This window comes from Odocoileus virginianus, chromosome 12 (genome assembly GCF_023699985.2).
Source record: "Odocoileus virginianus isolate 20LAN1187 ecotype Illinois chromosome 12, Ovbor_1.2, whole genome shotgun sequence".
Classification (NCBI taxonomy): Eukaryota; Metazoa; Chordata; class Mammalia; order Artiodactyla; family Cervidae; genus Odocoileus; species Odocoileus virginianus.
Genome location: NC_069685.1, coordinates 53,765,030 through 53,779,897, shown reverse-complemented (window position 1 = coordinate 53,779,897; position 14,868 = coordinate 53,765,030). Strand labels below are relative to the sequence as shown.

At 47.3% G+C, this 14,868-nt stretch overlaps 1 protein-coding gene and 1 non-coding gene across 6 annotated transcripts in view; both read right to left on the bottom strand.

The window, feature by feature from the left end:
* The window catches only part of KSR2 (kinase suppressor of ras 2), a 470,209-nt gene that overhangs the window by 15,221 nt on the left and 440,120 nt on the right, over positions 1-14,868 (bottom strand). For 4 of the 5 annotated variants that reach the window (XM_070475296.1, XM_070475294.1, XM_070475292.1 and 1 more), the window contains 5 exons: positions 14,208-14,304; positions 13,133-13,266; positions 8,699-8,830; positions 3,151-3,280; positions 1,835-1,968 (listed from right to left, as the gene is read on the bottom strand). In XM_070475296.1, coding sequence (XP_070331397.1) covers positions 1,835-1,968; positions 3,151-3,280; positions 8,699-8,830; positions 13,133-13,266; positions 14,208-14,304 — 627 coding nt within the window. Of the gene's footprint in view, positions 1-1,830; positions 1,969-3,150; positions 3,281-8,698; positions 8,831-13,132; positions 13,267-14,207; positions 14,305-14,868 lie in introns of those variants that run through there. The other variant, XM_070475293.1, reaches the window with a different exon arrangement.
* LOC139037904 (small nucleolar RNA SNORD88) lies at positions 2,276-2,364 on the bottom strand. The gene has a single exon (XR_011490853.1). It is a non-coding gene; the product is annotated as a small nucleolar RNA SNORD88 (small nucleolar RNA).

Below are 14,868 nucleotides of genomic sequence, written 5' to 3'. Positions count from 1 at the left end.
ACAAACTGTGGTATATGTGCACAATGGAATATCACTCAGCCATAAAAAAAGAATGATGGTCTAATATATGCTACAACAGAGGTCCCCAACCCCTGGGTCACAGACTGGTACTGGTCTGTGGCCTGTTAGGAACCACGCCACACAGCAGGAGGTGAGTGTCAGGCAAGCAAGTGAAGCTACTGTGTATTTACAGCTGCTCCCTCGTGCTTGCATTACTGCCTGAGCTCCGCCTCCTGTCAGATCAGCGGTGGCATCAGATTCTCATAGGAGCACGAACCCTGCTGTGAACTGGGCATGCGAGGGATTTAGGTTGCATGCTTCTTATGAGAATCATCCTGAAACCATCCTCCCTCCTCCATGGCCTGTGGAAACACTGCCTCCCACGAAGCCAGTCCCTGGTGCCAAAAGGGTGGGGACCGCTGTGCTACAATGTGAATAAAACATGAAAACATGCAGGATAAAAGAAGCCAAACACAAAAGGGCAAATATTGTATGCGTTGGCTAAATGGAGTACCTAGAACAGGTACATTCATAGAGACAGAACACAGATGAAAGATTAAGGGTTAGGGAGAGAAGGGATTAACTTGTTTTTCTTTCTCCTAAGTTTTGGAAATTTTGTGTAGATATTACACTCAGAGCACATTTCAATCTAGACTCACCCCATTTCGACTGTTCAATAGCCCCATAAGATGTGTGGCTGTTATTGGACAACACAGGTCAGAAGGGGGGCGTGGTCCATGGACCAGCAGCATCAGCATCACCTTGGAGTTTGTTGGATATGCAAAATCTCAGGCCCCACCCCAGACATAACAGAATGAAAATTTGCATTTTAACAAAGCCCCTGGGTAATATGAATGTGTATTAAATTTTGACATGCATTGCTCTGGAACAGAGGCTTGCCCCAGCCTCTTCAACTCGCCATGTGCGAGGATTCTAGAAATGCCAGTTCTTCTGGCATTTGAGCCATGGAAGGGCCCACCCAAGATCCCAGGGGTGAGTTTTGAGTTAGCTGCTCACCTCCTTGGAACGTGTCGGCTGCAACTGAGACCTCTTGGTTGGTCCCTTCTGCAGATTACAAAGCCCTAGACAGGGCCCAGATCCTGCGCCTACTTTAGCCAAGCACTCCCCCAATCCACTACCGACCCAGGTGGCTTCTGGAAGGACCACACCACTGGAGTAACCATCTAGCAAATTCTAAATTATAGAACTGGAGCCTGACCCATGTCTCCAGTTCTATCACCAACACCCCATGCAGATATGGGTGAGATGCTGAATGTCTCTGTGGGCCACAGTATCTCAATGTGTAAAAGGAGTTAGACCAAATCTGGAATGGCCAGGAAAGGCATCAATGTGCTGATTCTAAGTAACTGCTGATGAGTATCACTGAGTGAGATTAGTCATGCCTGCCATCAGCACAGGAATAGGGCAGAGACAACGCATACACGTTTATCATCCATGAAATAGGTACTCCCCAGGACTTTTGTACTTTGATGAATAGCTGACATGTAGGGCTTGGTGGGTTCAGGGTACCACTTTACCATGTGATGCTCAGATACACTGGGGTGTCAACCTTCACCAGGAAGAGATGGGTAATGAGATAGCCATGGTAGTCACTGGGATCTGTGCCCTGTGTGGACACCTCTAGGACCCAGATTCCAGAGGAGACCCCCCTGAACAGAAACGCAGTGGGGAAGGGTCTTGTGTAGGGGAGGGAGGTGGGTACACGGAAAGGAGATAGTTGGCAGAGGAGTTGGGAGTAGGGGAGCAAAAGGGTGACAAAAGCCACAGGAGAGAGAGCAGTGGGAAGAGATGCTAAGGGGGAAGGAACACTTACTCTGCAGACTTCCAGAAATGTCCAGGGTGAGACAGGCGGCGGTTTCGCTTTGGCAGTTTCTCCAGCATGTCCATGAGCTTGGTGAAGGTAGGTCTCTCTTCTTGTTCAAAGGCCCAGCAGAAGAGAAGAATGTCCTAAAAGGAACCAACGTGATGATTTAATGTAAATAGTAACTGCTGATTACTCCTTGGCATCTCATTGGATCTGTCTACCCATTTGTTCCACTTTCAGATTCCACTATCATCCATCCATCCATCCATCCATCCATCATGCATTCATCTATTGTGCATTTATCCATTTATCTATCTCAATTTATGTATTTACATTTTATCTATCATCCAGCCATGCATTTTTTTTTTGAAGGATTTGGTGAGGGTAGGGGAAGAAAGTCTTGGGGTGGGGGTGGGGGGGAATCCAGAGAACATCAAAACCAAGGCCAAGGCCCCTCAGATCCTCAGGTGTCAAAGGTCCTGGGGGCACTGTGTCCTCAGGGGGTAATCGGAGCCCAGTGCTGGACATCATGAGACAGCCATGCATTATTTATCCATGCATCATCCATCCTTTTACTTATCCACTTTTTGAGCCTATATAGCAAACTAGGTAGATCCCATTATAGAAGATATAGGATACACTGAAATTAATAGTGCTCCCCAAGGAGTCTCTTGGCAGTTTTCTCAAAAGTGAGAAGGAAGATCCTGAGGCTTCTATCCACATCTAATACTATAAGTGCCCCTGAAAGTCTCAGAGGGGAAAATTACTCTACTAGTGATTGCCTCACCTGAGAAAGGAAATTTAGAGACAGGTAATCCTTAAAAAACATACCAGATAATTACTCGTTCCCTGATTCATCTATTTTCTGATCAACAGAGGATCCTTCCTCTGTTTTGGAGATGTTTATTAATTTATACTTGGGCTTCTGTGTTTTTGTGCATCTTGTTCCGAGTTGGATGATGCCTTAAACTTTTTATGCAGATTTAAATAAAATTAGAATAATTGATACTGGTGATAGTTTAATATATATCTTTAAAAAATAACAGAAAAAGAGGGATTCATTGGTTCTACTAGATGCAGCAATCCCTTGCTAGGAAATATCGGGCCAAGTGTACTGCACCCTGATGGTAGGAAACTGAATTGCAGGCATAGTTTGAAAGCTTTGCCTTCAAAGCTCCAAATCACTATCTGACAAAGCTGTGGGCTGGCGTTTTCATCCCTCTCCAGGGAAGCATTTGCAACGTTAACATGTAGGAAAAGGAGTGCCTAGAACTGTGTCTACTTCTCCCTTCGTCTCCCAGACCTGGCACCATCCTGGGACTTACCGAGATTTCTTTTCCCATGCCGATCTGGCTGAGGTTGGGTTTCATGCCTGTGCCCATTTGCCAGATTATTGCCTCTGCTGGTTGGGTCTTGAAAGGCCACTCCCTGGCATGGAGTTCATACCAGATAGTCCTGTGGGCAGACATTGTTAAGGGGATGCTGGGGTGATATGTCACCTGCAACTCTGTGTCCCCTCATCAACACACACCCACCCAGTCAGCCTGCTGGCTAATCACACTGGCCCCTGAGTTTCTGCCATACAGGACAGCTGTTTTGCTACCTAAGATGTACTTTAAGCTTGCATGATGTCTTAGAAGTCATGTTTATCCCAGGATATCTTCTCTGGTGCCTGAATTAAAATGAATCAAAAACTAGAAACTGAACAGTTTAATATAATGTGGCTAGGATCTCTGGCCCCATGTTTGTAATTTTAGAAAACAATTCTAAGGAGAAAATGAGGGATATAAACAAAAATTCATTTATAAGGCTCTTCTGTACACATTATATAGGACACTGAAAAAAAGGAGCAATAACAAAACTGTTCAACAAGAATTGGTTATAGGGATGATGGTAAATCATTAAAGTGAAATGCAATACTTTATTATTGGAAATGTCAAAGAAATTTTGCTGACATAGAAATGCTAAATATATAAATTTAAGTGAAAAAAAGCAGGACACAAAACTGTATATTAGATGTGTTACACTTTTAAAAACCATTATACCCATATTGCTATATGTATATAATAATGTATAATAATAGTACACAATTGATATATGTATACCCATATATATATGGATATAAAGAGAATTAACAACACAGCAAAATGTAAGCAAGCTGTCTTTTCTCAGTAATAGATAGGACATATTTTTTCTATTATATTTGTGTTTTCTAAGAAGGAAACTTCCTGTGAAATAATGAAACAAAAAAATAAAGATCTGAAGGCCAGACTTCCTTGAAGGGTTCAAGTCCTGATTCTGTTCTATGCTAGGAGTATGTCACTGGGTGGGTTGCTTCCCTTCTGAATCCAGGTTTCCTCACCTGCCAAATGAGAATGATAATAAAACTGCAGTGGAAGAATGTTTATCTGGGAGGCTGAATATCAGAACAACCCAATGCTGGGATTATTCTAGAGGGATCAACTATGTTATCATCTGTTTCATACATCATGATATGGTAATGACTGAAGAAACCACTGCTTGCTTCAGTGAGCAGCACATACAGGATGGGTGGGGAGATGGGCTGGGTGGTGCTGAAGGGATGCTGGGAGAGGTGTGGGCAGCAGTGAGCACCATGGTGGATGCCGTAGGGGTGTTCAGAGGATGCTGGGCTATCACTGAGTTGGACCATGGGGATAGGTCTCAACTCACTGAGAAGATTCCCCAACTCAGGGAATATCTGAAACAACGCTAGGAAATGATCTTTCCTCTAACCTAAGATAATTTATGTAAATTTGCTTTAAAGAATATGGAGCACTTGGTCATCCTTTTTAATGATGAAAAGTGAAAGTCGTGTCTGACTCTTTGCAACCCCATGGGCTATACAGTCCATGGAATTACCCAGGCCAGAATACTGGAGTGGGTAGTCTTTCCCTTCTCCAGGGGATCTTCCTAACCCGGGGATTGAACTCAGGTCCCCCACATTGCAGGCAGATTCTTTACCAGCTGAGCCACAAGGGAAGCCCAAGAATACTGCAATAGGTAGCCTATCCCTTTCTCCAGCAGATCTTCCTGACCCAGGAATGGAACCGGGGTCTCCTGCATTGCAGGCAGATTCTTTACTAACTGAGCTAATAGAGGACTGTATCAAACCAGCTATTTCTAGGGACCCGCCTCTCAGCATCCTCTCCCCACTGCTAACCTCATCCATCTGGGGCAGGCATGGGTGATGATGCTCAGGTGTTGGGCTGTTGAGTCAGATGGCCAGGAAGTTCTCAAGTTAAGGTGCTGGATGGTTCTAGTCACCATCATCATAAACAATAATACTTACTGAGTTTTCACTCTGTGCTGGACACTAATCTAAGCCCTTTGTATTTATTATGATTATAGAGGAGGTGTATTAAGCAAGCCTTTTTATTCTGATGCTTTGATACCTGGGGTCTTGCTGACCCTGGCGGGTCTGCCCCTCTCAGGGCCAGCCAATTTCTAAAGACAGTAAAGGGCTGACCTGTAAGTGGTGATTTTCATATACAAACTAACCAATCCAAAGCTCTGTCCCCTATCTCCTCTATCAGGCTCTCAGGTTCAGGTCTGGTATTCCCCTGTCCTACTCAAGACAGCTCCCAGACCCTGTGCCCACTGAAGTCAGTCAAACCAGCCAGTCTTAAATATGCTTATCCTGCCTCGTCCATTCCTTCCTGGGGAAACCACGATAGTGGCTCTTGCCTATATTCTCTTCCTCCTCCTTCTGCCTCTTGATTGACCCTGGTGCCTCCCCATGAGCCCCTGTACGGGACAATGTGCCCCCTCCTTTTGGGAGCTGTGAATAACAAACTATCCAGTGGTAAGTTGTTTCCTGATCTACTGGCCTCATCATACTGGAAGAAGGCTAAAAACCTACATTTGAAAACAAGAAGTGCTATTATCAGCCCCATTTCACAGCTGGGGAAACTGAGGCTCAGGAGGGTTTATGTATCTTACCCAGGGTCACATAGCTTGTGAGAGAGGTCACAGCCAGAGTTGAGACCATCTGACCACAGAATCACACCATTGGCCATCCTGCTCTCCTGGGAAACCTACACACTGTCCTATTTGCGGGTCCTTTGTAACCGGGGCAGTGAAGTACTAGGGAGGGTGACCCTACAGTTGATGGTTGGGGCCTGGTGACAGAAGCACAGAGTAGGCACTGCTCATGTGAACTGGGGAAGGGAGACTATTGGAAGCCTGGCCATGTGCTGGGTGCCTCACAGATGTTTTCTCATTCAGGCCTTAGAATATCACAGTGGCTTCATTAACTTTGATTTGTGGCTGAGGGAAGTAGGGCTTTGAGTGGTGAAATGACTGTCAAGCCCATTGGGGGCTCTGTGGTTAAAAGCCCCAACTGTGGGGTCAGGATGACCCAAGTTCAATTCCCAGCTCCATGGTTAATTACTGTAAGGCAAGTCACTGGGCCACTCGGAACCTCAGTTTCCTCATCTGTCAATTGGGAACCATGGTAACTGCTTCCAAGTTGTACTTCTGAAGATGACCTGAGACAGTGCCCATGACAAGCTTAACATGGTGCTCAACACACTTCAAAAAATCCATTTTTGTTCCAACTCATGTCCCAGCATGAGGTTCCTAAGCAACAAGATGCACCTAATTGGCAGGAAACTAAGAGCACCAGGTCCCTTGGAATTCAGCAGTGTCAGGAATAAAGGTCTCATTAAAACTTCCTTTCAAACCTAACTTTCAAGAGAAACTTGCTTTAAGGGGGAAAAAAATTGCTCAAGATTAAAACTCCAGTGGAAAACCAATTACTTACTTTGGTACATTTTGTTAATTACATTCTTTTTTTTTTCTTTTGCTAAATTGATACTAAAATATACCAACTTAATTACTGCAATTTGGTTTCAGATAACAATATTTAACTAGATAAAGATCTGGGCATAAACTAGCTGGAACAAGTGACAGCCTCTAAAGGGGTCCAAGTGACAGATGGTGAGAATCCTGATGTGCCAGGCAATGCCGCCCCCACCCTGATTTATGGAGAGGACACAATGGGGGTGCTTCTCCGTGGAAGATGGTCTCTGTACCAGCTCCTGGTGGTGCTAAAATCTAACTGCACATATCTGCGAGCCTCCAGCTTTCCCAAACAGCTTCCCCAGCATCATCTCTGCCAGTCCTGGCAACCACCCCCCACGGTCAAGGTAAGATGAGGGTCCTGGTGGATCTTTTTGGAGTGCCGGGGTCTCCATCTTAGGACAGTGCCCTGGAGCCTCTCTCCCTCCTCTGTACTCTCAAAGACAACTCATTTTCTCCCACGGATGCAGTTACTCTGTCTTTGCTGATGAGTCCTACGCTCTTCGTCCCCGGACTTCAAATGCATAGATTCAGCTGCTTTCTGGTCACTTCCAAGGTGACTCCAAGGTGGCTCAAACTCACTGTGTCCAGATCTGCTCTCTTTGCCTTCCTGGTACACCCCGCGACCCCCCACTCCCCCAGGCAGGGTCTCTACTTTGGCAAAGGACACTACTCTCCACCCAGTTGTTTCAGGAAGATATTGGCACCACCCACATTTAAACCAACAGTCAAGCCCTATCACTTCCACTCCCCAAATCCTGCTTCTTATGTCCAATCCCAGCTTTCATTCCCCCGGCACTGATTCAGTGCAGAATTTCAGGGTCTCCCTCTGCATTGGTCACCTGGCCCCATTTGTCCTCCTCCTTCCTGTTTTTTGGCACAGTAGAGATTATTCTAAAATTCAACATGTGATTACGTCATTCTCCTGCTTAATAACCATCAGTGGCTCCCTAGTGCCCTGAAGAGGAAAACGTCTTAACTCAGCCTCTAAGTCCCTGCAGAGTGCCTTCTTTCCTCTCTAGGCTTTCATCTCACCACCTTAGTCTCATTTTCCCCCGATTCTCCATCCATCGGCTCTCTTTCCTCCCCTGCCCTGCTCCCCGGTGTCCTCCATGGGGGACAATTTGTTCCTTGTCACTCTTGTTCCTTTTCATGTGTCCTTCTATCTGGAACACTTTACCTTACCCTCACCTGGACTACCTATGCTTTAACACAGGCTCAGGAGTCCCCTCCTCCAGGAAGCCTTCTCTGATCTCCCAGACTGGATTCAGTTCCTCCTTTCTTCCCACAGCCCTGTGCTTATCCTCAGCATAGCATTTATCATGGAATTTTGTAAAAACAACTGTTTCCTTGTCTGTCTTCCATTAGACAAGAGAGAATAGGGAACCTATGCTGGTTTTAAAATGTCTACAAATTGATACTCCTTTTTATATAATAAAGTAGAGCTTAATTCTCCTTACCTTGATTACTGACTTAGTTCTAACAAACAGAGTGTGGTAGAAGTGACTATATATAATTTCTATGATCAGGTCATAAAACGCAGTGCAGCTTCTTGCCGCTGAGCCTGTGGAAAGGCCTGGGGGTGAGGACCTGAGGCCTCCTGCCAACAGCCATGTGAGTGGTCACCTTGGTAACAGATCCTCAGCTGTCAAACCATCAGATGAGACTGCAGCCCCGGTCAACATCTTGATGTGACCTCATGTGAGATGCTGAGCCAGCTCAGAACCACTCCCAAACTCCTGACCACAGAGACTTGAGATCATAAATGTCTTTTTAAGCCACTAAGTTTTTGACAATTCATTAATACTAGGCACCCAGTACAAAGCTATTGCATGAATGAATGAATGAGTGAGTCAGGCAATTTGCCATGTTCGCATCATCAGTTAGAAACCAGGCATGGAGGTTTCCTATGGTCTCTCTACTACAGCCCACTCAGACCCCTCCCCCCATAATTTCACCCAGAAATCTTCAGACAGATGCCTTTTCCTTCCAAAAGGGAAGTGCCCCTATGCCCAGGCTGGGGCTCTGAAGAGCCTGGGTCGGGCCACCTACCCGAGTGCAAAGACATCCGAGTGTTTGGAGAAGGGGAGCTTGTCCTCCTCTGTGTCGGGAGACAGCTGGCGAATGATCTCTGGGGCCAAGTGGCACAGCCAGCCGTTCTGGATACGCAGCTTGTCATCACGCCTGGAGGAGTGAAGCACAGAGTGAGCCCTGTCTTACAGCCCAGAGAGGACCGGTCTTCCATCACTGACAGCAAGCCCCTGGACCATCTCTGCTGGCTTTCTTCTGTTTCTCCCTTGCCCCGTGCTCCCCATCAGGCACTACCTGACCTTGTACTTGAGGCCAAGACCCAGTGGGAGATACAAGATAGGATGGTCTGGAGAGAGACATTCAACACCCAAACCGTCATCCTGTTCCTTCACCACTGAGGTGCCCCCTCCTCATCTTCATTGAACAAATAGAGTTGGTCCTCATTATTCATGGCACCTATGTTCTATACAGAGCCTCGGTAAACACTAGATTAGTGAATACTGAGAGCAAACCAGTCAATCCTAAAGAAAATCAGTCCGGAATACTCATTGGAAGGACTGATGCTGAAGCTGAAGCTCCAATGCTTTAGCTACCTGCTGCGAAGAGCAGACTCACTAGAAAAGACCCTGATGCTGGGAAAGACTGAAGGCAGGAGAAGAAGTGGGTGACAGGAAGAGATGGTTGGATAGCATCACCGACTCAATGGACATGAATTTGAGCAAGCTCTGGGAGTTGGTGATTGACAGGAAAGCCTGGCATGCTGCAGTCCATGGGGCCACAAAGAGTCAGACACGACTGAGAGACTGAACTGACTGAGTTAATACTCCTGGAGGAGGAGATATACAACATATACACTTGCATGCATGTGTCTCATATACATTAATCTTAAATCCTAAAAACAACTCACTCATCCTCGTCTAATTTATTTTGCACAAGAGAAAATGGGGCTCAGAGGTATTAAGTGACTTGCTCTGAGGCTGCCCTTCTACCAGGGAAACAGAATTGCAAAACTCATCCAACTGGCCCCAGAGCTGGAGCTTCTTGCCCTGCACTGCACCACCCACTCCCATGTACATCCCTGGTCGCCTCCAAGTGAGAGCCGAAGCAAAACTGCATAGCAGCCTCTCCTTGGACCTCAGCTGGGAACATGTGTATTGGCTGACCTGATAGAACACATCCTCTGCTAGAAAATAGGACTCAAATCCATTCATTAAAAGGACAAACAAACCATTAGTTCACAGGGTCCAATGAGTTCTTGCTTCTAGAATTGGGGACACCCGCAGGGGTTTAAGGACCCATCTGTTGCTTACTAGCTATGTGTCCTTGAACAGACCTGAGTCTCCACTTTCCCATCTATGAAATGAACACATGAACTTGAACTCCAGATGACTGGTGCAAGAATGAAAAGGAGAAGGGTTGGGTCAGCTTCCAGGGCTACATGATTCCTGGACATTATTATTCCCTGTGGATGTTTTTGTGCCTTGAGGACTCAGAAATGGAATGGAGTCCAAAGCAAAAATGTCATCCAAGAGAGAGGGGTCGTGTCCTGGGCCAGCCGCCCTTCTCCTGGCATGACCAGGCTGTGTGGGGTGGGATGCTGCTGCCAGAAGGACAAATCTGCCAGTTCCCCTCTTACTCAACAGCCCCTTCTGCCTCCTCCTGACTTGCTGGGGCAGTGGAGCTTTGGAACTGTAAGGCTGGGTCACTCGATAACCATCATCCTGGGGTGGATGTAGGGACATGCCTGGCAGGGGGCTGGGACCCAGGCCTGGCACAGACACCCTGGGGTGTCCTGTTCCCCTGGTGATGGGCCTATCAGTGCCCAACCCAAATTGTCTTCATTATGGGTATCACTATAGGTGACTGGCATGATAGCACTGGCATCTTAAATGACACCTTTTCTGGATGATGGCAGAACAGCTGTAGACAAAGCAATGCTGGGGATGGGCTCAGGGAAGCCCCAGAGTCTGTCTGGATGTCCAGAATGTGCTCACTTTTACTGTGACCCTCACCCTTGCCTCAGGCCTGGCTGATCTCCCCTTTCTGGGCACGGAGCACTGTGGATACCCCAAGGTCTAATTGAGGGAAGGGCAGGAAGGCAAGTAACTCCTGCTGAATGCCTACTGTATGCCAGGAGTTCCAGCCCATTTAATTCTCAGGCACCCACAATCGACTGGGTATCACCACTGTTCTATGGGTGAGGCAATAGCCTCAAAATGTTTAAGTGTGTGCGTGTGTTCAGCTGCTAAATCGTATCTGACTCTTGGTGACGCCACAGACTGTAGCCCTCCAGGCAAGTTTGTCCATGGGATTCTCCAGGCAAGAATACTGGAGTGGGTTGCCATTTCCTTCTCCAGGGCATCTTCCCCACCCAGGGATCAAAGCCATGTTCTCTGGCACCGGCAGGCAGATTCTTTACCACTGAACCACCTGGGAAGCCCAAAAAGCTTAAGTGACCCTCTCAAAGCCACGGAGATAAAAAGTGAAAAGAACTAAGATCCATTTGATTGCTAGTCTTTAAAACTCCAGCGACTAGACTCCTAACCACAATTCTACAAGAATTCCATGGCACCGTTTGGGAGCAAAGTTCTGAATTAAGCCCTATTTTCCCAGCAACAGGGAAAAAAGCACAGGCAGGCACTGATGGCTCCTCCCGGGTAGCCAAGTGATGTGGGTCTCTGGTGGGGAGGTGCTACTGAGGGTTCCCTGGCCCCGTGTGACACTAACTGCGTTTGCACTGACCACCAGACTGGGCCACGGGTGGGGGCAGGGTGCTATCTGGGGGACAAGGCTAGGCGCCATCTTGCCCTTGATTTGACTTCTCTTCCTGGTTGACATGGGGCCTCCATGAATAAGCTGAAGGTCATTCCATTTCTCTTTGCTTTTTCTTCAGTCTATGGCTTCAGAAAACCATGAATTAATGGGGAAAAAAGCAGAGGCCCTGCCCCGCTTTCCCCAACTTGGGGGAAAAGCCGCTGGCCAGGAGGATGAGTGTGGATCTGCCACCAGAAGGGAAGAATCTGATTTTTTTTTTTTTAAAGAGACTTGAACTAGGTTAAAAAAGACACCTGCCGTGCCTCTTCATGTCTCAACACTAAGTACTTAGGTTCATAGTGACATCATCAACTGCTTTCTCTGCCCTTGGCCTTGGGGTGATGGAAAAAGCTATTCCCCAACCAGGAAACTGGAACATCAGTGAGTTCCTGGCTTCTTAGGTTCTGCCTTGATGACCCTCTCCATATATCTATTAATTTCTTTTCTCTTTATTTTCTTATTTTAGGGACTATAGATCATTTTGGAAGATGAATCTCTTTGGGTAATTATCTGAAAACAAACAAACAAACCCTTAAGCTTCTGATTGTTACTGCATCGCAAAGAACAGCAAGATCAGGTTTCGCCAAATCTCAGATGGTCTGACTGAGATTCAAAGTATCATAAAGCATGAACCAAATTCACTGTGCCGGGAGGAGTATTGGGACTCCTGGGGCATACCTCAAAGAGATCAGAGATTCCCCAAATCAGTTGAAACAGGAGTACAAATAGAGAAGTCTGGAGGGGGGTGCAAAGCTGTCTTTCTGGAGAGGCATACCATTTGTTATAGAGGCGTGATTAGAGAAAACACACTGGGTTTAAAGTGTGTGTATGTGTGTGCGCACACGCGTGAGCACAACTCTCCAAATTAAAAGTTACAAAGGGCAGACCTTCGGAATTATGGGTTGTTTATTTGGGATCCCGGCTGTTTCTTCACTGGTCAGCTCAAGGCAGCTTGCTCCAGCATGAGTGGTGGCTGAGATTTAATTACTTAACAATAGTTAATGATCCTCCTGGGTGATACTGGGGAGGTATATGCAAATTAATGCTAATTAGAACAGCTCCACAGTGGCTGTTGTTTGTAGTGCGTGATGTGCTCCAGGCGCTGTGCTCGACATTCGCTGTGTGCTATCTTATTCTGCCCTCATAAAGACCCTAAGGTAGGCATCATCATACCCATCATTTTTCTTGCAGGAACGTGAAGGCACAGTTAATGAGTGGCCAAGCCACACTAGGCCCTGGGTGGGTCTGACTTTAAGTCTCTTGCTCTCAACTATACTCCAGCTGCATTGAAATGAAGGAATTCATATGAAAACTGAGCAAGGGTGCTTGGGTGAGTCCAACTTCCATGTGCGTTCTTGGAGTAAGGAGAGAGTCCTCAGGTGAAATTCAAGGGCAAGGGCGCTGCAGGACTGAAGGAAGCTCTGTGCCCATTCAAAGGCACCCCTTTCAAGACAAGCCCCGTGGCACTCAGGGCCTGACCTGGGCACCAGCATTGTACCACAGGTATAGCAGCCTTGCCCCTTGGTTAAACGATCTCAGGTCCGGTATCATGTCTAGGTCACTAAAGCCATTTGGGTGACTTCCCATCCCCTGACCGTCACCTCTCGAAAACCCCTTGGGGCCCTTCCAACCAGCACTCACCTGCCAGCCTGCAGCACCCCGGAAATGCTGAAGAGCCCGAAGTCTGTGATCACCACTTTGCCGTTGTCGTAGAAGACGTTCTTGGACTTGAGGTCCTTGTGCAGGATCCCCTTGGCGTGGAGGTAGCCCATGCCCTGCAGCAGACAAGGACAGCTGTGTGCTCACGGCAGCCCAGCCTGGGCTCACGGCTCACATGCCCTGCCTTTCCACTGAGACCGCAAACGCCGAGCAGCTGCAGACCTGGGGCCCAAACGCCCAGCTCGCAAGTAGGTGCAGGAGGCATGACAAGTGGGTCCCCAAGGGAGAAATCTGCCACCAGCCTCAGATCATAGCAAAACCATCTCCATCTAAGTGCTTCTGCGTCCTGAAGAAGAAGCAAGGGAAGATCTCCCCTGAGAGAAAGGGGCAGGGCCAAATCTGAAAAGAGGGCCCCCAAGAGAAAGGAATCCCTTAGATCGTATTCCACACCACTGCAGAAATTCACTTGTGTTCCTCAAGAGACGTGTCATGAGGCAATAATCAAGAACATGGAGAAGGGCTTATGGGAAGTCAGGCTCAAGGGTGAAATATCTAGATTTCTATTTTTGCCTTAACGAGCAGTCACAGTTTTATTTCTTTTTTGAAGTTCAGTCCTAACACATCCAATGGAAAATAAAAACCTGAATACAACGTAGTCACGAGGTACCCACCAGAAAACAGGATGTTCCCGTTTGTTCTAATCCCAAACAACACCTAACAATTGGATATTTCCCCAGCAGCTATGGAGAGAGATGGTTTACACTCATGGGAATTCAAGGATTCAGGGGGTAAGGAATTCTAGTAATGAGAAGAACCCCCTGGTCCCTGCACACACCCAATTATCCTGACAACGGGACACCAGAAGGAAACCAAACATTGGCTGACCACCTCTAACAGCTGTTTCAGCAAAATTCTTACACAAACATGGCCTGGTATCATTCAGGTCAAGTTTAATTTCTTCTAAGCCCAAACTGTTGGTCTGAAGCCAGACCGTGAGTCTCAGGATGGGGCCGGGTCTTTCTGAGGTTCAGGGAAGAGGCCCCAGACCCGACAGTACCTTCACAATTTCTTGGGCAATCTGCCTCGTTTTGTTGACATCCAAGACGATCTTGGCATCCCTCACCACAGAATAGAGTGTCCGGCCCTTACAGAGGCTGGAAAGCAAAAGAACAAAATTAATGGTTGGCAATTGTTAAGATAAGGGCGACCCACAACAGCTATTAAAAGCGACACACAGAGGGAATTCTCAAGTGGTCCAGTGGTTAGGACTTGGCGCTTTCACTGCCAGGGCCCAGGTTTGATCCCTGGTTGGGGGACAAAGGTTCTGTAAGCTGTGCGGCACACACACAAAAAGTGACACATAGAGAGTGGGGCATGTGTGGACACGTCACTATTACACCTGTGAGATATTAAGCCTACTACTGGACCTTGATTCTGGTTCTGGGATGCAGGTCTGGGAGCAAGTCCTTTGGGGTTCTTCAGGATCTTCACCAGCTTCCCCCTACCCCCTCGGCATCCAAGGATCCCTTCAGAGTCGAGCCTAGCCCAGAAGCAGGAATGCCACGTACTGGCTAACCCAGGCTCTCACAGGTGAAAATCTGCTCGAAACCTATAACTTCTGTGTGGGAGCCCACGGGCAGGACTCAGACAGGGCTCTGCTGGGCCCTCATCCCAGTTGCCATCACTTGCCAGGAGCCACTGGTGTGTGGGGACAGTGA